At 40.1% G+C, this 25416-nt stretch overlaps 1 protein-coding gene across 2 annotated transcripts in view; it reads left to right on the top strand.

Moving 5' to 3' along the window:
- The window catches only part of AMMECR1 (AMMECR nuclear protein 1), a 99060-nt gene that overhangs the window by 9220 nt on the left and 64424 nt on the right, over positions 1-25416 (top strand). For both annotated transcript variants that reach the window (XM_032123745.1, XM_032123746.1), the window contains exon 2: positions 15953-16487. In XM_032123745.1, coding sequence (XP_031979636.1) covers positions 15953-16487 — 535 coding nt within the window. The remainder of the gene's footprint in view (positions 1-15952; positions 16488-25416) is intronic.

Raw genomic sequence — 25416 nt, 5'->3', positions numbered from 1 at the left:
CTGAAAATCTGTGCTGAGAATAGGGATGCTCCGGTGTATTTTAAAAATGAGTTTGAAACGAAACTGTAAAAGCCCCTCTCTTTGATAGTAAAAAAATTCAGAACAGTTAAAATTAGAAATGCGTAGGCATAAAGCATTGCCAGGATCAAACAGAGTATGTTGAAATGTACACATTTGGTAACACTAAAAATCAGGATCTGCCTCCATACTTTTCTGAATCAAGGCTTGTTCCCTTCCCCATCTGTAAAACTGCACTGACAGCACCTCCTTTCCTCTCTTTTTTTGCTCACTTTTGTTTCTTCAGATTGCAAATTCTTATTAGCTGTTTTGACTACAGAAGTTCTCTCCCAGTAAAAGTTTTTCACTGTCCATAATGTCACCTCCATGCTGAAGATTTTAGCTACCAGAACAACCCTAATAACTTTTCTTTAAAAGACATTAAAAACAAAACAAAAACCGAACAACATCCAAACAACTACCTATGAGCGATAGGAATCCTACTCCCAGTCTGTACTCATATACATGCTCAAGTGATGTTGTGAATGGAGACATGTAGCACTTGATTTCATCACCTGCTTTACTTCTCCTAGGAAAGGTCTGATGAGCCTTCCTTGGAGACTGTAGCAGCTTTCTGAGCTTCCAAAGATTGACACTGTTAGAGTGACAATGATGACTGAGCCGAACATCTTCTGAAATCCCTAATCATTCACCTGTCAGGCATATAGGGTCAATGGGAGAAGAGCCACAGATCAGAAGATTCTGCCTTTGAATTGCCCAGATCAGCCTGAGAAAATGAGAGTTTGATAGGGCATCTGGAGTTCTCATCACATGCTCTGTAAAGATGAAAATTTTGAACACCATATCTATTTGAAATGAACTGATGGCTGACAAGAGAACAAGGAATGTGAAAGAATAGGAACACAAAGTAGAAGGGAAAGATCTGTGACCAATAAGGTCTCTTTTACTCAGCATATGCGGAGTTAATGATACCTCATGCAGGTATCCCACAATCCCATTAGAATGAAGAGAACCTGCTTTTCATGAACAGGCTGCTGAAATCACAAATCCCTACCCATTATATTTTTGTCCCAAAGAATCGGAGTACAGCACAGGCAGAGCATGCTGCAAGGCTCAAGGTCTAGCACTGGTACTGTACAGGGAGGAGCTACACCCTTACACACTAACAGTCACCTGAGAACACACAGGTCACCTGAAAACTCCCAGGACAGTGCCTTGTGAAGATTTCATAAAGAGAACTGAGCAAGTGAAGTTTCCTCCAGTTTAATAACAAAACAAAAATGTCAGAAATTGGGAAGCACAAACCTCAGTTCATACAGAATGCACACAATACCTTTTTTTTTTTTTTTTTAATAAAACCCCAGTAATTTCAATTTGGGGTAAATCTGAAATATTACATCTAATTAAAAATAAAATGTTTTGTGACTTTTTTTAAAAAAACACATATTTTACTTTTTAATTTATATTAACTTGGAAGTGGAAAATGGTATTTCAGTTTCAAAAGGTGAAAAATTTCATTTTCAGCATGTTAAGATACTTCCTTTAAAAACTAAGAAAATGTTTCATATTTTTCCTATTATTTCAGTTGAAACTATTTTAGTTCAAGCTAATCTCAAGAATGGTCCCAGTCCTTTCAAACCTCTGTAATTCTAAGAATTTAAAAATCATTCAAAATTTTTGTCCACCTCTATTCATAAATTCAAGCAACATTTGGCCCTACAATCTTGGGAAAGGAAATACTCAAGAGCCTTTCTAAAATACCTTTCCATTTCCCACCACTGTGTCCCTAGCCAATATTCCTTGTATCTTCATGCAGCAATAGCTCTACCTTCACTGTGGCAGTCCCGTGTAAAATGTTTTATAGAATTAGAGTGTGAAGGTTGGAAAGTGAACTTGCCGCTTTTATAGAAAGAGAAGAACACCCAGGAGAAGGTATTTAAACTATGTCCTGAGGCAGAATGAAGTTGATTTATGTCAGGGATTATTTTTATCTCTCCAGTCAACTAGAAGTTATGCAGCAAAGCCTGCATAGGCACAGCCATGCAGCACTGGTCTGTACCAGACTGATAGTGTTTGAACATAAAGGCAGCTTAGCAGCAGGCGGAGCTCTGCCCTTGCGAGCCCTTGGCACGGCTCTATGGGAAGAGTTTCCCCAGCCCAGCTCCCAGAGCCTGCTCTCTGCTCAGGTAGGCACCACATGGACCCCTCAGCACTTGGGCAGTGGCAGATTGCCACAGGAATTCTGGAGAGTGTTGGATTTGGCTCCTGAATCTACCACTCCACTCATGTCCCAACATACTGAAGAGGGAAAAATGGGATGGTTATGATGGATCCCATGCCCTATCCTTCAGTCACATACTGCCTCTAAACATCTCTAATCTGTGCTGAGATGAGGTTATTCAAACCATGGACACCTGGGATCCTTTTCCTTCCTTTTTTTTGGTCTGGCTCTGACGCAGGTGCGAATATATTCTGCCATGCCTGAGACCTCAGTCCAAAGTGCATGACCTTCCCATTGATTTCAGAAATCCTTGCACAGAACCCAACCAAGTATCCGTGCAGAATATCATGAGGAAAACAAAGCAAAGTGCCAAAACTGTGAAATTACCTCTGGAAGAGAAATGTCTATTTCCTCAAGATTTTTTTCTCTGAAAAAGGCATTATATTTACTCATACATGCCTCACACATGTAGATGCATGTATGCAGTTGCCTGAAAGCACATGACCTAAACCATTAAATCTCTGCATTTAATTTTCACGTGTAGGGAAGGAAAATCAGTAAAAAGCTTGAATAAATAAACTCTAGTTTTTAGAATAAAAAAAATTAGAGTAAATGTTTCCAGGCAGCCTGCTATAATAAAGAAATTACTTGGATTTTAAAATTCTCTTGCAGTGTTTGAAATTAAAACATTGTGCCACATTTCCAGTACTTGCAAGCAAGAACAAATTAGTGATAAACTAACATAAAACTACATTTTCCTGTACCACTGGTGAACAAGCAGTGATGTGCAAGGTCATAAATAAGAAATGTAAATGAATTTGTATGTTAATAAATGTAATGATGTATCTAGCTGAATTTTAATCATCTAGTGAATGTAACTCCTAGATTACAGAGGGAAAGAAACTAATTGGATTCTCTGTATCTTTTCTGTTGGCTACAAGTAGTGTATTGTACATTTCCTAGCACTGAAAAAGGACAATGCTTTGGACAAGGAAGGAGTTCCATCCAGAGGCCAGCAAGTAGCTTGAACTTTATGATGTACAGCTTTTTATCTTTTTTCTTCTTTTAATTTTTCTAAGTAGAAATACCACGTTTTAAGAGACACCCCCCATCCTTTGAAACATGTAAAACTGAGAACCAGCGAATATGTTATAAAGAAAAAGATAATTATCAAAATAGTAGCTAAAAGGAATAGTTTAGAGCTATTCACATCCTTCAATCTCTTTAAAATGTCAAACAGCATATCTTCACAAGAGCTAAGAAATAATTTTACATTATTTAATACAGTGTAGAGATGCAGTGGATATATCTATTTTCCTAATAAACCTGTCTCTGAGTTTTCAACATTTTGAATCAGAGCAGCAAAAAGCACTGCACAGGGTAATGCAAAATTTAAAATAAATTTTAAAATTCTTCACATGTTTTCTGCTAAATATTACACACACAAGCTTTATCCTTTCTTGGCATGAATGTTTACAGCAACATTACTTGCAAGTAGAACAGAAAGCTTATAGGATATTACAGATATAATACATATAAATAAGGTTCTGTCAACTACAACCCTAAAACTCACATAAGTCCTATATTATATTTGGTTATCTTTTTTTCTGTTATGAGAAGAATCTCATATCATTCCTATGAGATAATGACATCTAATAAGGCAGATGAAATTTGCACAGCAATTTGCAAGAAAGAGAACTATTTTTTAATCTCCATCTGACATAAACAAAGCTGATAATAGCAAACCTTCTGGTGAATAAATTATTAACAATTATTCCTAATTTGGGTACCATACTATCGGAACATTTCAGCAGTAGAAAAATGCAATTTAAAAGAGGTTTGTCTCTTGCAGTAGAGTAATAGGCTGAGGTCACTTCAAACAAATGTTTGAAATGCAGTGTATTATTAGTATTTCAATCACTGCCAATTGCATTTACTTATTATAATTATTGTTTCATAAAATTTAGAACAAGCATGTTTTGCTATCTGCTGCAAGATACCATACCACAAATTGAAGTCATTCAGACTGAGACTTGTCTTATTGTAAGTACATTCTGAAGCCTAGACTTGAATCTTTATAAATTATTCATACCTCCTCACAACTGTACCTGTTTCTTCTAAAAAATAACCTTGTATGGATTTGCCCTTTCTTCTCAGCAATGGCTGTTCCTCTGATTCTCTTAGTCAGGACTCACTCATTCCAAGAACCAATCCTTTTTACCAGTTTTTCCTTTCCTAATTTTCCAAAAGGACTCCTAGTGACCACAGTTCTCTGATGTTGAAAGAAGCGTCTAATTTACAGCTTTCTATAAACTTTGTGAAGTGAATTCCCTTTTTCAACAGAAGGGTGGTGCAACAGGCCATCCTGTTTCACCTAGCAAATTACAAGCAAACATTGGAATAACTTACTTGCAATCTAACGTGTTGGTAATGAACAGAAACCTACCTGATAAGGTATTTCATGCCAATTTTTTGCACACTGATGTTGGCTGATGACCAGCAGTGGCCTCGTGAGGGAGCATATCTGTTGGAACAGTCATGATGTGACATTGACTTGAGTGATTTATCCAACATTTTGAAAGCAAACTGTCTTCTGATGTCTTAACTTTGAAGGGGTTACAGTAAGATAGTGCCATCTGATTTTTGTAACTAAAAAGTACAGACATATTCCCTTGTCATCATCTGGAGAACTAGCACAGCGGTTCTCTTATTGTGCCCTTGTTTATAATAATGATTACCTCAAATATTGACAACCATGGATACATTATAATATTAAAGGCTGTATAAACAAATAACTATCTTTCTGACAGATGTTAAATGTTTTAAAATAGAAACTTTAAAAGTTTTATAAGTAATAGATTCATAATGTATTAGCTTGGAAAAAAGCCAGAACAAACCCACCAAACAAAAAACTGTCAAATGAATCTCCAAACCTGGATTTATCTTTCAAGGAAAAAAAGTTGTATGTAGCATAATTAGCAGACATGGCTATTGTTATCTCCTCAATTATCTCCCAATTGTTGAAATGTAGAATCATGTATGATGTGAATGCATGAATACAAGAGTTCATACCCCTTACTTCATACATCACAGAACAGGTTTCCTGCATTGTCCTCATGGGGCCCATAAGAATTGAAGGTCTGCATTAGGCAATAATTGTAATCAAACCACATGCTTCACCCAGCAATTCACAGGGCTCAGGAAGGAGTTAGTTTCCCTGATGCACAATTAGTTTCCCTGATACACATTTAGTTTTTCTCTATTGGATTTAGGTTGGGTATTTCTCACCTACCTCTGAAGCATCAGCTCAGCCCTATTGTCTCGATATACATCCAAACTCTACCCACACAGATCAAATCAGAAGTTAAATCAGACAGCTCCAAGACTTTTAAAATTAAGAGCAATGTAACTCAGCAATGCATAAATCATATTCTTCCACTGGCAGCTATGCAATTTCTAAAGCTCATCTGGTGATTCTTGTTCCAAAGCAGAAAGACACCATTTTATCGTTATTTAACAGTTTCTCAAATAATTGCCCACAATTGTCCACGAGCTTTGTACAGTACAAATGGCTTTTCTGATATTTTGATTAATTTTTCCCTAGTAGTAACAATTGGCCTAGAAAAGTGTATGATTATGTTACAGAATTCTGTTTTGGTTAATATATTTCTAGTCTTCATGACCATTTTCATGACTGTGCAGTATGTCCCTCACCCTCCACAATCCTGAGACCCTTCCCTCTCTAATTCCTCCCTGCTCTGCACTTTTTGGTTTTACAGCACTTTTTCTCAAGCCCACAGCCTAGGTCTCTCGTGGAGTCCACCTGATGGCAGACTGCAGCTTCAGACCTCTGAGTGAAACAAAATATGAGCACATTTGATGTGGCTTTTTTTCTCTCCTGATCAGCATGACGACACAGTCAATGGCAACACAACTGTGTTAGAGCCTTGGCTGCTGCTGAGGAGAAGGGAGCTCGGAAAAATGTGGGAGCAATGTTACTTCAAAATCTACATGTACACAAGGTCTTTCGCACATCTCCTTAGCTCTATACTGGGAAAAGGAACATGGCATTATAATAATGATAATATATCACATACGGCATTATTTCTCTACTCCTTGGATAAACATGGGGTCAGTATTTATACAGAAGATAATGATCTTCTTCACTCCATCAATGCTATTTAGATCTATGTAAGTTTTGGGGACACAAGACTTTTGCATCCCTTTAGTAGTGACAGCATTTAGAACAGTCTTAACTGGGTCTGCTTCTCATCCTTTTTCTGTTTATGTCCTTGGTGCAGGTAGAGCAAAGAAAAGGATTTTACTTATGCCCCTTCTCCTTCTCTGCAAGTCCTCTATGCTGTTCTCTTGACTTTGTTCTCAGCATCTCTTATTTCCCTCTCTGCCTGGAAGACAAGGCAACCTTTGGGACCCTGTGCTATTAGTGTCATCACAGGGCAGAGGTTCGATTCATGGAAGAGCTGTCTCCTGCCTGGCTGTGAGCTGTATGCTAATGTGACAGCTTGGCAAGTACTTGAGAATGTCACTTCTAGCAAAATAACTGTCCTGAATGGTATTTGTCATATATAAAACCACACATCTATCAACAAAAAAACCCCTACAAAATTCAACTCTAATATGTATTTCAAATGAGATGCCCACAGGCACTTATAACATGAGTACATGTCAGTAGCCATATGTGCTGCAACCCTCCTCTTTATACATAGACGCAGCATAATCCTTTCATGCACCATGTATCTAATCTCTATTCTCTGCTTTGGAAGCAAGATTAATCTCAAAATTTCAGAATTAATTCAAAGGCATTGACTAGCACACAAATCTTCTTTACTTTGGCTCCCAAGTAGTTAAACAATGTGGCAAATGACCAAATCATTTGTAGTACCACTTCATTTCAGGTTCTTTAAAGCCCTGCAGCTGAACCACAGCCGGGTATTTAATGCAGAATTTTATCTTTTGGGGGAATGTTATTTTTAAATGCTTAATAATTATGAATTCATTTGCCATTCCTTTTATAAGCAGGGGATCATAATGAACTCATCTGTTATTCATGTGAATGTCAAATGTGTTCCCATGGGAGTTTTATTCTAATTCACTATTAGTTAGTGGACTCATAAAATAAAATGTTATCCATTTTTTACTCTGAACATGTAATGCTTGGTAATTGTTCATCAAAGGGCAAATTTAATATTTTTCTTTGAGAACTTTTAGTTCTGATTTAGCTAGAAAGACTACTAGTTTTAGAGTAAGGGTACCTCTAGAAACAGAAGAAGATTTGATAAGCCGTGAGTCTCCCATTTAAAATGCAATTAATGAGATTATCATAAACTAGTATTTTAAAAAGGAGATATGCTATAAGCATACATGCTTGAACTACATGGATTTAACATAACAAGACAAGCCATATCCAACATACATAGTTTCATGATGGTTCAATGAAAGACATATTTCAGTATTCCACAACAGTTTTCAGGCAGCTGTTCTATTGCAATAGAAATTTAGAGGTGAGAGACTTACAGGTCATGGCAGAATCTGAATGTGATGACACTGGACAGCAGGACTTTGACCTGTGAAAACAAACACAGAGTAGGCAATAGAAAAACAGAGAATTCAAACTCTTACGTGATTTTTTAAAGAGTTAAACACAAAGGATTTTTAATAAAATTATTTTCAAATTTCTTCTATATCCCTAATCTAAAATGAGGGTTAGCTGGAAGAACCTAGTACATGAACAGGTAGCCCTGAAATATTTCAGTGCCTTAGATCTGACATGTTGTGCTAGGATTCTCCACAACTGTGTCACAGGGATACTTCTAATCTTGAAATGCTCTTTAGAAATGCAAATCAAAACAAATGAATTATTATTGAGATGCAGTTTAAAGGGAGATGGCAATAAATCCTATAATTGGAGCCTCTAGATCAATATACTTATAGATTTACTTTAAAATACACAAGGAGAGATGTTCTTTTTTCTTTTCATTTGAAGTAACAAGGATATGTTTTTAATATTAAGAATGGAAATAATAATTTCCTCAAATCATATGTATTGTAGTTAAATAAAAAAATGTTATTCTTGTGCAATCTCTGGCAGTCAGTAGATTATTAGATTAACCATGAAGAAACCACTGAGAAAAACAAACATGCAAATCAAAGCTCAGACACAAGTCTTGATGATCACAGATATTTCTAGATGTTAAAAACTGTAACTTCACCTTTTATAAGGATTAGCAGGAAAACATAACAAGCAACAGTGCTTCCTGAATGCTATGACTTCTTCCATAGTTGAAGAAATACTATTTATTTCAATCTTCTAAAATATGTTTTACTTTATTTAAATAATGATCACGTTAAAAACAAAACGTCTACTTTTACTTGCTGTAATGGCAGACTGAGTTATATGGATAATGTGGAAAAAGGAATATCAGAATTAGTGAATGAAAGGAAGAGGGCACAAGAGAGGGAACACTTTTGAAGCTTGCATGTTTACCAGCTGCTTTTTATTCAAAATTAATGCAATGTGTTTATTTTATACATTGAACAACTATGACAGAAATTATCACCACCAGCAGGCAGCCTGAAGGCCCTTCCCTAGAGTGAGAATACAAATGTGGGAGATAAGAAAAATGGGAAGACATAAAGTTTTGTGGGGATGGATGTTGATCTATAAAAATATCACTTTCCTTGAAAACAGATGATAGCTCAGGAGACCTAGAAACTGACAAATCATTCATAGATTTACAAGGAGACCTACAGTTTGTTTAAAAGGCCTGGGTTTGAACTCATCATTCTGTAACAATGAAATTCTATTCACCTCACTGGAGTAATTTGATTTATACACATCTGAAAGGAGAACTGGCTTTTGCAATAATAAGTACATGAGAAAATATGTTGGAGAACATGAATTCTACAGAAAGGAGGCAATAAAACTAATGAATATGTAACTATGGATAAGTGAGCCACCGAATTCTACCTGTTCCAACAGATTCAATTTTATTCAGAAACTTGCAGGAGTTGGGGTTCAGGATTGCTAGTCCCCTCTAAAGCCATAAAGATACAAGAAGGAGTTAGGATTTGGTGCTCATGAGTTGTTTGGCTTTTCCTACCCACAAGAAAGAAAAGAAGAATTTGCAGGACTGAATATATGAAAGCAGATAGGGGTGAGGGTGAAGCTGAGCATCAGCCACACTGGGGCTGCCCTCACAAAGTGCCAGTGAGGAATGGAACAATTGCAATGACAAGGGTTTTTCTGGAACCCTGCTGGCTTTTTGCCACAGAGGGTAACACCTGCTATTAACTAATATTCTATTTATATCAAGTCTCTTTTAAGACAATGTATTTAGTGATTTTATCAGTTGATAGTCCTGAAGAACCAGTACCATTATGGCAAAACACTGGCATTTTTCAGTTTTTACTTCGCACAGAAAAAGAAGTAAGTGCAACAAAGTGACCCAAGTGGTGATTTTACCAAACCAGTCACAAAAAGGAGGATCAACATATCATTCAGGGTGCCATGTACACATCTGAAGCCCTTGAAGATATAAAGTTAAGTAATTTAGGCATTGAGTGAGTATAAAGAATGCTGATACTTCTAGGGAGAAAGGAAAAAACCACAGTTGATAAATAGCAATGTATTACAACACTGAAGATGGAAAAATACTTGAGTGCCCTGCTTGCATATTTTTAGAAGCTGCAATAGTCTACTGCAGCTAATGAACACTCTTTCAAAACAATAGCCAAAATATTACATTAGGAGAAACTAAACCCATCCAATATCAAGTGACGAGATGTTTCCACCTGGAACAGTAGAAGTAATCCTTGGCCATCTTAAGATTCACAGATTCTTTTATAGAACTGAGCATAGTAAAGGACAGCAGAAGGATTCACTGAGTTTTCACTGCTCACAAAGATTAAGAAGAAAGTTCTTCAGTCTCTTGGAAAAGAACAGTATATCTCATTTCTCTGAAAGGAACAGAGAGATGACAGCTTCAATGCTATCTTAGCAGTGTAAAATACCAGAGCAAGGGAGCATGAACCTGAGCTAAGAACTGGACATTATAAGAATGAAGGTGAAATTCCTTCACACCAAAAGCTAGATAACATGTGCAAAAAGATAGAAAAAGCAGCAGCCAGAAGAAATCAAATCATTTCACAAGAAAATTAAATAACATCTGAAAAAGGAAGCTCAACACAGTCTCAAAAGGAAGATCAAAATTTATGCCTGTTGTCTTACTTACATGGAGCATTTCTGTCATCCTCATCAACTAACATTATTAATAATCAATTAGTATTATTAACATTCACCTCTTTTCTGAAATTACTGCTCCTTGCATTAACTAAATTTATATGGAAGTTTCATTTTGGTATTTTTAGATGAGATACAAAATCAAGTGCTGGCCCCTTGGGATGGCTAAAGGTTTTAGCGCAAACTATTAGGAATAAGCAGGCTTGTAATTGTGGTGTCCTGATTCAAATTTTAATCCTTAGCAAAACATTACCATGCATTCTATCTTTCTAATTCACTCATACACTTGAAAATTAATGATTACATTTTTTTCCTAATACACCTCAATTGTTGTGTCCTATCTGACTGTTGCTGGGGCTCATTAGTGGTGTCCGTATGGCTGCACTGGATAAACAGACACCTATATTGTTCTAATTAACTTACAGCTCCTAAAGCTCTGACTCTTCAGAAGTGGGAAATGCTATTAATGCAAATGGTTTCTCCACAGTAGCAGCAAACATTTTTTTTTGGTGAAGGAGACCAACTACAAACAGCAATGTCAAAAAATATATCCTAAGGCTTATTATTAATGTATCAGCTAGCATAAATCACTGTAGCTCCACTGACCTCAATGAAGCCATGGTGAATTTATATTGAGAATACAGCTACATAAGCTACATCTCCTTTTATCACTGTACAATGGAAAAATACATTCAAAAAGGATAGGATATGGCATTAACATAATATTTGAGGAACATTGCAGCTCACAGAATAAGTTGAAAAGAATATCATTAAAAAGCTACTACTAGTCTCACCATCCATTTATTTATTATAAATAATAAATACAAATTGCTTTGAACCTTAGATTTTAAATTAAATATTTTTTCTGATTCCATTGACACACAATGTTTTTATCTCTACTTCAGAAACTGTTCAGTCCTAGATTATTTACTTTGAAAAATAACATTTTAGGAATGCATGGTGATTTTTTTGCTTTACTTGTTTGTTTTGGAGGGTTTATTTAGTGGGGTGTTTGTTTGTTTTGTTGTGGTTTTTTTTAACAAACAAATGCCCAGTTTTGCAGTGCAAGCTCCATGCACAGATGGTTTAACAGGACCAGACTCTAAATTCACATTAGAGTGAAAAATTCCTGTAAAAAAAAGTTCATTTTAAAATAATACAGACTGGATTCACAGTATGGTAAAAATATAACATAGCCCAAAATATGAAACAGGGCCAGGATTCCAGTAAAATAACATGTGGGGACCTTTTGTCTGCTGGCTGGTATCACATCCGGAGATGAATTTTTGTACAAGATTTTTTAGAAGAGACTTCAATAGGGGTTTGATATATGGAACAATAGCAGGATATGGCCTCTAACTGGTAGGAACAATTGCTGTTCTCAGACATGTGAAAGTTAACTTTCATTAACTTTACTAGATTTTTGTGCATACTTTCTGGACCTAGATTCTGGCATCTAGTTTTCTCCTGGGGACAGCTGAGACACAGAGTCTAAGTGAAGCACAGTAACTATTCCGTCTAAGCAGAATATACTGAGGAAAACTCCACATGAGCCTCAAGAGTGATAGACCAGTTTGGGAATAATGTGAGAAAGTAATACAAGCAAACCCACTTTCTTTCCAGCTACAGCCTTAATGCCTTGTAAGCTGCAGGACAATGGAAAGAATTGCCTAGACTGGGCTCTACAATGGGTGGAAACTCGACCAAAGGAATTTTCAGCATGTAAATCTTCCAGTTTTATGGCAGGCACATCCAAAAAAGCTCATTATGATGGGAAGATACAAAGATAGAATTTAAACTTTGAATTTTGGAAGATGAAAGATGGACTTTTCTCTAGAATAGTAACTAACAACTCCATAGACATGCTAGCTGTTTTACATTGTTCAAATTGTGAAGGGTTTTGTTTGGTGTTTTTTTTACAGAATTATTTGTAGTATATATGTTTCCTTCAGTTCTCAGAAACTGGAATATTATGTATTTTGAAAAGAGGACCTTCTGTTTCCCTTTCCTTCATTGCCTGACTCTGCCTGTTCTACAGTCTCAAGCACAAACTAATTTCCTTCCCGTTCAAGGCTCTTTCCTAGACTGGTTTTCTTCACCTAAAAATTCAAACGTTTCTGTGATTTCTGACAGTTTCCACATAAATATGTGAAATGTTGCTTTAGGGCTGCATCTTCTAATTTTTTGCCAGCAATGTTTAAGCTGCCCAGGCCATTAATTCTCAATTTTGTGTAGCCACTCCAAGAGGCCAACACAGATTTTTGTGCAGCCCTCTGATTAAACCAGACTGGAGAACTGATTTGGCTGAAAAATAATTGAGGGGGAAAGAAGTGTTTTTAAACTTGATCTTCTGCCTCACATCTGCACAAACAGCTGCATGAACACAACAGTATGGGTGGGGCAGGAAAGAGAACAATTAGCTGAGGTAAAGCTGCTTAAACCAAAATTACTACTCCTGCAGAAATGCACATGGAACCACAGCCTAAATGTGCTATTTTAAGTACCCTTTTAAATCCCTCACCTGTCACAGTTCCTATTAAAAGAATTGATAGTAATAAGGCAAGGATTAGATCTCTCCTGCCTACTGATGGAGCCAAATTTTGCTCGTTTCCTTGTTCTGATTGATTTGTCTTCTAATTAGATTGTAGGAATACTGGGGAAACATAAATGATCTTTTGGCCCAGTTGATGAACAATCCAACTTCTACTACAGTCAGTGCAAATTTTACCTTAGATTCAAAGGAATTAGACCATGTCTGTTAGGAATATCATTTCCCACCAGACACTAAGCATTCCTGATTATTTTGTTTAAGAAGGGCAATCCTTCAGCAGCAGGCTCAGATCACTGAGAGAATATCTTTCTGAAAATAATTCTGTTTTTCTCAGAATAATTTCTTTAACAGCTCTTTTCAAGAATAATGAATTGTGACTTTTAATTAAAACATTAATTTTAATCTGTTACTTGTAACAAGTGGCTATTCTGAAACCATTGGGGCTTTAGAACATGAGGAGAGCAATAGTGCTAAACAGCTGAAGTCATAAAGGAGAGCTACATCACTCCAAAATTGAAGTGACCTAATTGCAAGACCATTCTGATTCCACTGGTACTGCTAAAGAGTTTGTTTTTCATCCAGAGTTCACTTGGGACATTTGACTGCATATGAGGCACAGCACAGTCGTCAACCAACAGGAGAGAATCTTCTAAAGTTAGCAGAGTATAGAAGTACTTTAAGGAACTGAACACATTCAAGGTTTCTTGTAGTAAGAAATGTAGAGGTCCTTGATACTTAACTGAAACAAAGGACCAATGAAACATGTATTACAGTCAACCAAAACCATATTGTCCAAAGAATAAATGCTCCTTCAAATATAAATGGAAATTTTCCATTGAATTATGAAGAACACTTCGTGAGCCTGCAGTTCTCTCCACTTCAAGATATTTGATAATACTATTCTGTCTTCCTGATTCCACTAGTTTCCACAGTTGTATTCATATATTTGTTGTTGTCTTTACATACCGATTCGGTATGCATTACATGCACTGAGGTAAAATAGGAGCACAACTATAGGCAAATACAGCAAAGAACATCAGCAGAAGTGGAAAAAGTAAAGTGTTTTTCGTGATTAAGTAATATACTTGGTTTATCCTTTCAATCAGGGACCATTTCAATACCATATTTAATCAAAAAGTTATCACTATGCACTGTCACTAGTCTTGATATTGCATAAGGATATCAGTCCTAGCTCTGAGCCTTACAATGAACCTTCCAAATATCTGTCCCAGTGGAGTGAACAATTAATATTTGTCTGTATCATAAGCTTTTGCAATTACTGAATATTTTTATAAATATTGGTGTTAAATAACATAGGATGTTAAAAAAATGAGAAAAAGCCAGAATTCAATACCTGGAGAAACTATTTTCCCAAAAGCAACAGAAGGTGTCACTGCTAACTGATTTTAAACAAATGAATCCCTAAGTGGAAAACGTTGCCTTTGTTTTGAAAGAAACTTGAAAGTTGTTTGAGAAGGGAACCCAGTTCCCTTCTCAAGTATTCTACTGCTCCAAATGTAAACATTACATTTAAAAATGGAAAAGACTGCTTCACACCATCTAATTCTCCTTTCTATTTGCTATTATTCCGTGCAGCTGTTTCACTTCAGGTTATGATTCACAGTCAAAGCAAGAGGAGTTTAGGCCAGTATTTGGACAGAAGCCCTCAAAGAGCCTTTTAACCCATTAGTATTAGAGATCTAATAATTGGGGATTTTCTGTTCAAATACATAATTTAAGATGCAGCCAAAATTAGTATAATGAGGATGTTGGAGAAACCATTTCCATCAAGAAATGTAAAACTGAGTCTCTAAGTAGTTTGAGACTGAAATCTTTCTGTATACAGAATTTCAGCTTGTGTAACGACTGTCCCTCTAAACTTGTGATATTATTTTAACTCCATGTGGCAGCCCTCACCCCCTTGTCTTCCCTGATACTGTAGTGTTGCTATTCTATGTTAAGCAGCTGTTACATCCCATGCCAGAGATGGCTGCATAACACTGACGGGTGAGGTGTTATTTTCTAAATATACATACACACAGATTCTGAAGTACTTCATGGCTGTTTGCAAGTCTCTCCATATATTCAGATATATCTATATGTGAGGCTAACGTAAAATAGTAATATAAAACACATTTCCCCTCCTTGATAAGCTTAATTTTTGATGCCTGGAGGACAGCAGGCACTCACATCCTTTTTCCTCTGGACTTCCCTTCCCTACAGGTTCCCCCCGGGCTGCCGGCACCCGGGGCCGTGGTCTCACCGGGTCATGGCTGCTGGCTCTGCAGCTGCGGGCCTACGCTCTGAGCTGCTACTTACTGGTTGTGGAGTAATTGCCAAAGCTATAATTTAAAATATATATATATATATACATACATACATATAAAGCCCGTGGCTTTTAGCCATCACGATTGCATGCTTAATAGCTGCATCCAAGCACTCTCTGCAGGCTCCCAGCCTGGCGGCTCCAACACAGCCCTCCCCTTCTCTTCCCCAGAGAAAGGCATTTCAGGTCACTTGAATTATTTAGCGGGGTGTTTTTAACCATCTCAAGGGCTTTGCTCCTGCCGTGCGGCGCCTGCAAAGCTCGGGTTTGTGGGTTTATTTTATTTATTTCCTTTTTTTTTTTTTTTTTAGCACGCGAGGTGGAGTTGCTCCACTTCCCTGGCAGAAGGAGGAGATAAAGCGCGGGGGGAAGGCGAGAGGGGCGGCTCGGCGTGTGGAGGGGAGGGGAAAGGCCGCCACACCTGCGGGCCGCGCTGCCCCCTCACCCCCGACCTTGCCCCCCTGGGCCGCTCACCGGGTCGCTCTAACACAGCTCTCTCTGTCTCTTCTTCCCCCTATCCTCCTCTTCCTCCTGCTCCTCATTCATCCTCCCCTCTCCCGCCCCCTCCCCGTGCAGGCGGAGCGGGCGCGGCAGGAGGCGGAGCGGGCCGCCGCACGTCCCCCGGCCGGCCGGCCGGCCCCCCCGCCATGGGTCGGAAGCGCTGCGTGGGGGGAGACGGCTCCAAGATGGCGGCGGGTTGCTGCGGGGTGAAGAAGCAGAAACTCTCCAGCTCCCCTCCCTCGGGCTCGGCCGGCCCGGGCAGTGGCGGCGGCGGCTCCCACTGCGGCGGGGCGGCGGCGGCGGCGGGGGGCGAGCCGGGGGCGCTGCCCCCGTCGGGGGGCCCCCGCATGAACGGCCTCGGGGTTCTGGCGGGGGGCGCCGCCGGCTGCGCCCTATCCCCGCCGCTGCCGCTCAGCTGCGGCGGGGGCCCCGCCGGCCTCTCCCCGCCGGCCTCTTCGCTGCTCGCCTCCCCCGGCGCTGGCTCCGGCGGGCCCGGCTGCAGGAAGATGGTGGTGTCGGCCGAGATGTGCTGCTTCTGCTTCGATGTGCTCTACTGTCACCTGTACGGATACCAGCCCCCGCGGAGCCCCCGCTTCACCAACGACCCATAGTGAGTATCGCCGCGACCGCCCGCGTGGGCGCCTCGTGCGCGCCCGTCCCGCCCGGTTCCCCGCGGCCGGGCGCCCTCCCTCCCTCCCCGCGGCTCCCGCCTCCCGCCCGGCACCTTCCCGGCTGCCGCCGCCCGGCCGCTGTCCTCGCCTGGCCCCGCGCCTGTCCCGGGGCCCGGCCCGCGGGCGCCCCCGCTCCCTGGGAGCCGCGCTGCCCTCCCGCGTCGGGCTCGGCCCGGGGAGCGCCTCGCTGCCCGCCGGCTCCTTGACCCCTCCCTGGCCCCTCTTGGCCCGTCGCGCACGGGGCTCGCTGGTGGCATCTCCCCCGTGGTCCCTGACACCTCTGGCAGCGCCCTGCTCCGAGCGGCCGCCTTTGTGCCGGGCTTCGCGCCCCGGGTTCTGGGCCACCTTCGGCTGCTGCGCCCCCTGGGCAGTGTCCTCTCCCCGCTCCTGGGTTGTGTTCAGCAGCGCCCGCGTAGCCCGCTTCCCGCTCATTTCAGCGGTAGTCCTTACTGGGACCCCTTCACTAGGCAGCCTCTCGCTGTCCATGTGTTCTGCATGAACGCGGGCCTCTCCTTCACCAGTGCTGGATGGTGAGTACCCAGTGTAAGAGCCCTGTCGTGCGAGTCCTGGATTTGTGAACACTGGTGTACCTGTACATTCTCTGTGCCAGGCACTTGTAACGCTACTTTGGTCTCAGATCGTGCAGAGTCCTTGCTTTGTAATGACCCCTGAAGATCACCCAGTGTTAGACATCCCGAGTCCCCGAGTAATCCACCACATCAAATTCCCAGAGTTTTGAACAGATCACATAAACACCTGTTACTGCCATCCTCCCTCTGCCTCCCAAGCTTCCCAAGCAAGAGTGTCCACCAAGGGCCTGTTTCGTTCCCATCCCTGGCCAGTGTTGTTCAGTGTTTGTCTTGAATCCTGTGCCCCACTGCCTTCAGAAGTGACCCGCCAGGACAGTGTTGCCCAGCATGTCAGCACCTGTAGCCTGCCTGTGCCGGGAAGCCGGGTGTGCTGCTGCAGATAGAGCTCAGACACTTCGGGGAGTAACTTCTCTCTGACAGGAAGTTACTTCCTCTCAGCTGGGATGAGTTACTGAGTTGCTGCATGATCCAAGTCCGTTTGATTGCAAAGTTAACGTAAGAGGTTGTTGAAATTGAGTTTCCGCTGTTTTACTTTGCTTTTAAATGGAATGGAGCTCATGTGGTGTTTCCAAGCTCCAGCTGAGACTCGAGTGCATTGGTCCACCAGAGTGCATGTCACTTCTTTCCTCTAATGTATAGCATGAGTATCAAGTCTGTGAAAACCTGTGCTTTATCAGTACTTATTGAATTACAAGTTTTTCGTGTATGTCCTGGGCCCTCGTGCACCCTCACCAATGCAAACGGTTATCATGCAGTCTGTGTTTCATTAATGAGATGTAGTGTATGCTTTTTGGTGTTTAAAAATGTAATGTATTAATGATCTTATTTGTAGTCCTTGCTGTTCTAACACCCAGGATCTATACAACTCTTGCATACTTTCAGCTGCTGTCATGACAACCCAGCTCTGTGGATTCCTACTTAACCTGCCACCCCAGCAAGTCTTCCCTATATGCTCTTCATAACTCCTATGTGATTTCATCAGAGTACCAATAATGAAAGGAGGGCAGGGAGACTCCACTGTGAGTTTCTTTACCCAGGTCTTTTGCAAATCCATGTCTGTCCTTTTGTAGATACCAACTGTTTAGAAACTGCTGCTCTGAGTAGCCATTTTGCTGTGCATTGTCCTGTGTCTGTTCTCCATCCCAGACCACTGTAGGTTGTAACATCAGCTTTGTTCTGTTTCACTCTTTCATTGCTGTAAGAGTTGAATTCTGTCTGTGTCTCTCTGTAACAATATTACCTTGGTATTAATGTTTTTTTATTTGTGTTGCAGAATGTTTTGTTGAACAGGTTAGTGCTACTGTGTCTGTTTTATTAGTGGAGGAAAGGGAGGCCGGGGTAAAGATCTCAACACTGAAATGTTTTCCAGCAAGCACTTTGATTCCTCTTAGTAAGCAGTAGATCACTTCGCTTTTTTCTCCCACTTCTTACTTTAACAAGAACACAATAGAAAATTAAGTAAAATTATTTCAATTTTTCTGATATTCATATGTGTTCTTCAGATTTAGTTGATAGACCTGCTGAAAAGTTGCTGCATCAACTTCTGGACTTCTAAAAATGGCATTGCCATTAAAATTAGTAATGTAATTTCTGTTTATTCCCATGCTTGTGCCAGCATGCATGGTTGTACAGATCAGGAAATGATCTAATGATAATTTTATATTTTTCCCTGATTGGTTTCAGAGTTTGATTCTCTCTGGATCATTGCATGGCTTCACAAACATTTGTGCCTGTACAAGTGTGAGGTGGGAATAAGCAGACAGATGGCAGAACTGCTGCTTTCAGCAGCCTTGTGAGCTGATTATGTTTGTGCAGTTGGGGATGCAACTTTGAAAAAGTTGTTCAGTATTACATGTAAAATTCTAGGTCGGTGAATAAATTGCTTCTGCTAGGTGTTCAGAGGCAGCATGATTTCTAGCATTCACAAGATTTGCAGGCAGTCTTATTGATAACTGGGTAACTCACAAAGATAGGAAGTTGACTTTGAAGCTGGGCTTCATCCTGTATGGCAAAAAAACAACCTGAATGAGAACTGGTGTTTTTCAGTGAATGTGTATTGCAGCTTTCTGCCTCGAATTCATTTGGAGGTTTTGTCCATAGACTGAAACGTCTGGTCTTAGAGTAGTAGCCTAAAATAAGGGTTTGTATGTAAAGTATAGAATGATTTTTGAAAATTATGTTAATTACAGGGAGGATGAAAGACCTGTGAGCAGGTATCCTCACCCAAACATGACTCATATCCTTGCAGGTCTTTGAACAATGAAACTGGGCATGATCAAAGAAAAGCAGGTGGCTGAGTCACTTGGACAAGGAGTTCTGGCATGTTGTCTTTAGAATAAAACCTGCTTATGACACCTGGATTTTTCTGACTTTCTGATGTCAAGATGAGGACAGCGTCAGGGCAGCAAATTTGAGGCAGTAGGAATGAGTGGAAAAGCTTGTTTTGAAAGGGAGCGGGTTTTGAACTCCGGGACAGCCCATACATAGATGAAATAGTTGGCATTTTCCTATCTCTGGAGTTCCTAAAGCATGGAGAACAGGGTGTTGAGGATATGGCTAGGGAGTTGTTGGGTTGGGGAGGGCAGTGACTCATGGAGTCAAAAGAAGATAGCTGGAAGACACTGAATCTCTCCAGCAGTATTTTGTCAAGAATAGGCTGAGCAAGTCATTCCGGCCATGGACTTCCTCTCCTCTTACAGGCTCCATTGATCTGCTGACATTTTATTCTGTCACTCTTATTTGAAGAACTTTCTCATATCTGTAATTTCTTTTCACTTTGAGTTGCTCTCTAAGCCACCCTTTCCCTTCTTCACAGGATATGTCCTGCAGGGCATGTGCCTTGCTTCTACCAGTGTGGTGGCTCTCCAACTGCAGGTGCAGAAGGGATGTAGAAATTATCCTGGCTTTGTGAACACTGATACAAAATTTGAAAGTTGCTGACCCAGACAAAATTGTCTCTTAGACAAAGTGTCATTTAGACACTGTTTTTGAAACTCAGTTTGATGCGTAAGGTTAGAGAACACTGGACTTGTTTAAAAGCAGGTTTTCTAGAAGTGTCCGTAGAAGTTAATTTTAAGGGGATGCAAGAAGGGTTGTAAAAGCATTTCAGTCCACTCATTTTAGGAGAATGAAAACTGAGTAGCCTTTTTTCCTGTGTTTCTTGTCTTTCTGATGAATAACTCCTATCCCTTTATTGCCTTTCTGGTTTGGTCTTGTGCAATATGCAAGATGGGCCATCATGATTAATGGAAGCAATACCATGTCCTGCTTTCCATTGTGGAAGTGGAAAGGAAGTGTCTACCAGTGTGAAGGAGCTCAAGGTTCACACTGCTCACTGCTGTTTTCCTTCTAGTAGGAAAGTGAGTGGAAGTGCAAGAAGGTTGTTACAAGAGGGGGAGGGTAAATGTGTGAAGAGGAGTTCAGTTGAAGCTGTGCTGTGGGGAATGAGGACTTTTTTTTTAAAGAATCTCATGTCTCTGCTCACTGTAATGATTTCCCTTGACACACAAAAATCACCTTTCTGAGTTGTTGTCCTGCACAGTATCTGCTTCAAGCTCTTCATCTTGCCTACTTAATTTTAATAGCAATGTCTTTGTGGAGAAGACATTGTCTGGCAGTCCAGCAGGTTAACTCTTTTGCCAATTGTTTTTTGTACTCCCTTTTTGATGGTTTCCTGCTAGTGAGCAGGATTATTTTAGTGATCACCACCTGTACTTGATACAGTTTGTAAGGGGAATCATTTGTTCTGCTCCTGTCATCTGGTACTTGGTGACCAAGAATAACAGTTTGCAGCTGGAATGAGTGATGGGGCCTGTGCTCTTCTTCTCACCTGTCTGAGCAGCTCTTTGGAAAAATATTTACCATGAGTGTCTTGCATTCAAATGCCTGTATGAAGACTGGCTCATATCTTCCTCATCTGTCAGGGGGCTGTGCAGAGGCATTAGGTGGTGTCTTTAGTTGACCTCTGTACCTGTGGTTGTTCTTACGCTTTAGGAAAGCTGAGAGCCCTGTGCGTATGTTGAAGTGTTGCTGGCTACCACATTTGTTGCCACAGGAATAATCTGTGTGGCTTGACCATCTTCTGTGATTGAAGACCTCTGGATTAAGATATTATCCAGGTGATAGCCAGTTTTGACCTAAAGAGTTAGCTCAGAAATTTATCTGTTCCTTTCTTCATCGATGACATCGATTTTGCAGCAACTGTTCGTTTGGCTACAGGACAGAGATGCAGATCTGCTATCGTGTTGATGTTTCCAACTTTTGTATTTTGTTGTGTTTTCAGGTCTAAGGTCTGTTAATTTACATAATCTGAAAGGGTATGGGGTAGCAGTACTATCCTACCTTAATATTTTGTTAGTGAAGTTTGGAAACATTTCAATTCAATACAGTTTAAAAATACAGAGTTAGCTAGTCTTGTGCCCATTAGTTTTCACACTCAAAGTAAGTTGTGATTCTGCTCAATGTGAGTGTAACTTAACCTTGTAGTAAAGCAATGGTTCTAGGGTTACTGGACATCCAAGTTTTTTCCTTAGTTACTGTGTCTTGGTAACGTGTTGGTAATAGTGGTGGAGAATTGCTGGTGATTTAGATTGAAATAGCTTAAAATCTTCCTGTACAGCCCCAAAGCTGATTTTTTTTCCCACAGTGTTAATTGTCTGCTTTTTATTAGGGCACTGAAGAAAGATGAAGCTTGTCTGTAGATGCGTACATATGCTTACATATACGCGTGAATAAAAATGTTATGGCTTGCATTTGATAGGATTTCATGCTTTTCTCAATTTCTTGTTTCTTGGCTGCAGCCTGACTTCCTGCTTTAGTCTCTACAACTTACTGTAATGTTGGAACCTTGCACTTAACTCCTTGCTTGCTTTGGTATATGTTTCTTTACAAGCTTTTCTTTGAAACTTTGTCTGGAAGCTTAGGATTTCATATTGTCTTAAAAAACACAGCAGTGTTCTTTCTCTGCAATCCCTACACAGAGGTGAGCTGTAACTATTGTCATTACTGTTCTTGATGCCAGAAATACGAAATTTCATTGTTTCTCTGCAGGATTTGGTTGTATGGCAGTGGAGATTTACACTGTTGTGTGGCAGACTCAGCAATAATTTGTATTTATTCTTACACTCCAACATTACACAATAGCTATAATGATTGCTTGGTCATGGCCAAAGATCAACAAGGAAACACAGACCGGGAAGCATCGTTTCACATCTGTGTGTCTGACTTCATTCTGGCTTTCGTGGGTATGTCATGTGGATTCGTATAAGCTTCAGTATATTTTCTTCTAAATTAACAGGGTCTTTACTGTTGAATGTTAAACCTTGGAATATGAAGTGGTGGTTCTTTCAGAGTGGCATTCTGTGGTAGATGCTTTGAAAATACAGTGCAGTAGAGAATGTGTATTTTGGCTGGCACTGGCAGTGCTCAGCAGGGAATTCCCAGCATATTTGAAAGCAGATCTGCTGAATGCGTCTTGGTGCAGCAGAGGGGCAGACGGGATAAAGTTGCATGGTTTCAGAAAGAAGTTGCCTTTGCCAGTAGGTTCATCTTCTGATATGATTGGTGAATTGAGAAAATAATGCTATGATAAACTCCAAATTAGGTTAACTGTAATTTGAGGACTTTTTCCTTTGTAAGCTCATTTTAGTGAGCTGTTCTTATGTGCAGATAAGGTAGTTTCTATTAGTACAGGAAATCAAATCACTGACAGTCTCAAGGATAGACCCTGGTTTTGTTTCTTTAGGTAAAAGCAGTCACCACAAAGTTATAATGTGCTCTGATTCACTGCAGTACCAGTTCTGCAGAAGTTAATTGTTCTCCTACTCCTTGTAGGATGAGGAGTCAGCAACCACCTCTCCTTGTGCCATCAGTCTGGTCATTCATTTTTATTGCCTCCTTTGGTTTAGTTACATTCATATTGTTTATCATATTTTCTTTATTCTACCTTGTGCTTTATCTTTCTGCTAAAGATTTTAATGGAAATTCAAATTTTAATATTGTTTTTGACATTTAAGGTCTCTGACTTTCAGAAAAATATATTTTGTGTCTAGATTTGGTTTACTTCACATGTACATCTAACTTTAATATTTTTTTGCTAGAAATTGTTGAGAAGTTAATGATTTAAGAATGCAAGTATTTTATTTGGAGTTGCTGAAAGAGTAGGCAGTTCTGCCTTCTCTTCAGTTGTGAGTTAAATATATTTGTAATGTTATCTAGCATTGAATACTAAAACAAGAGAAATTTAGTGTTGGCACTTTTTGCTTGCTGACAGTTAAGAGATAACCAGAAAATAAAAATTTGGAACCCTGGGCTAGCTCATTTTGCGTAGTTTACAGATCTAGACTGTGACCAGTCAATGAATGAAATATATATATATTTAGTCCTTAGTTTTTGGTTCTCCCAAAACTCATGCCATAATTAATGGAGCAAACTCAGTATGCAAAGCTGCTTTTGCATTAAGTAGCTGTTTACAGTTACGTGCAGGTTTTCTGTAGCATCAAATTATTGTCTTCAGAAGTAGAAGTGTTAGTTGTTTGAGCCATATAGTGGTGGTTTGTGGCAAGAGTCTCCATGGAAGGCAGGAAATATGCAAATATTTAAAAATAATAGTAGACTCACCAGAGTTTGGCCAATACAGAAACTGTTGCTAGGCTGGAGGCCAAAACAAGTCCAATCAGGCCCTGACCCTCATTAGCAAAGCATTATGAAAATGCTTGACTTTTTTATGATGTTTGTGCTCCTAAGGAGTGGGTTATTAAGATTGGTACTCAGCTTAGCATTGCAAAGTTTGCATTTTAATAACAAGATGGGCCAGCTCTACTGTGGTTAATTGACAAATTCACAAAAACATGTCCTTGCTAACAAAGCATGTTGGGAGTGCAATAGCTCTCAAATGGAATACGGCTGTTGAGCTGCTCCTAGTGCTGCACTTCGTCACTGTTTGATACTACTGTGGTGTATGTTGACTGACCAAAAGCTGGGCTGTTTATTAGTTCTGCACTATAAACAAGTCAGCATCTTTCCTGGACTACTTGTATGACCTTCTGAAAGCCCTTCATTTTCATGACTGGGGTGTTGGCTAAAGGAATCAATGTAAAGAGCTTAATTTCTGAAGTGGGATATCTTCCTGTTCCATTAGTCAGAAACATATTTGCTGAGATTTTTTTTTTTTTTTTGCATTTGTGTCATCCCTTTACAACTGGTGTCCCCTAACAGACTGCATGTCTGTGTCCATGCCTTGCAGGATATGCCTGAAGTTTTTGTAATCTGACTGGGCTTTGATAGCTTCCTGGAAGGCAGTGCTTGTTGTGAGTACATGGATATTGCTTTGCCACACGGAGTACTTGCAGCCAGGGTTATTAAAGTGCTAATTTTATGAGAATGACATCTTATGGAACACAGAACAGCTCCGCAGAGTTGTGGCAAGGTCACTGGGACAGCAGCCATATAGAGATCTGTATGTCTTCCCAGAGCACTCTGGTGTTATAAAGATGGAGTTCTCACAATCCTTAAAGGTATACAAAATCTCACTTTTTGCTTTTCTTTCCATTAGGTTGAAATCTGTGACACCTTTGGCAAGGTTGGACCTAGGGCTGCAGTGATTGTAGTGTATGTGCCATAGACATAAGCCTGTAATTTATCTCTTGTCCCTCTGCCAGCAAAGATGTATCCTCTCCAGGCTTTATTGCTGCAGGATGGGTTCCAGCATCTGTGAGGCTGCTTGATTTACTGAGTGGTACTTGGAGGCCATGTTTGAGACAGAAGAGAAAGGAAGAGAAGGATCCCTGTCACAAGTTTTTATCTTTAGCATCAGTATTGCTTCTGCTTTATCTTTTTGGAAAGTTAAAAGACTTTCCTTGTTTTACATGTGGCGCTTTGTACAGAGATAAGAATTGTATGCGTGAAACTCAAGAATTCATGAGTTTTAGGTGTATTTAGGTGGAAAAAAGTGTGTGATTCTCCAGTGGTGGACAGCAGTGTGGGCCAGCTAAGTAAATCTGGTTACTTTCAGCCTCTTTTTCCAGGTGACTCTAAGAATATAAGGATTGGGTGCCACACCGTTTTCCTTACTCAGTAACTGAGCACAAGGGTAAGTTCAGCTGCCAGCGAATGGCAAGTTTGCAAGACTGTTCTTTTCTGTATAAATAAACTTGCTGAAAGATTGACTTTTGGGAAAGATGATGTGCTAGACAGAGGTGCCTCGTCAGGACCTTTATGAGGAAGAAAAAGCATATTTTTGTAGTCCTCAGTACTTTATTTGACTGCCACATTAAGTAGG

The sequence above is a fragment of the Corvus moneduloides genome, chromosome 14 (genome assembly GCF_009650955.1).
Source record: "Corvus moneduloides isolate bCorMon1 chromosome 14, bCorMon1.pri, whole genome shotgun sequence".
Lineage (NCBI taxonomy): Eukaryota > Metazoa > Chordata > Aves > Passeriformes > Corvidae > Corvus > Corvus moneduloides.
Note: the sequence above shows the minus strand (reverse complement) of the source record. Positions and strands in the feature narration are given on the sequence as shown.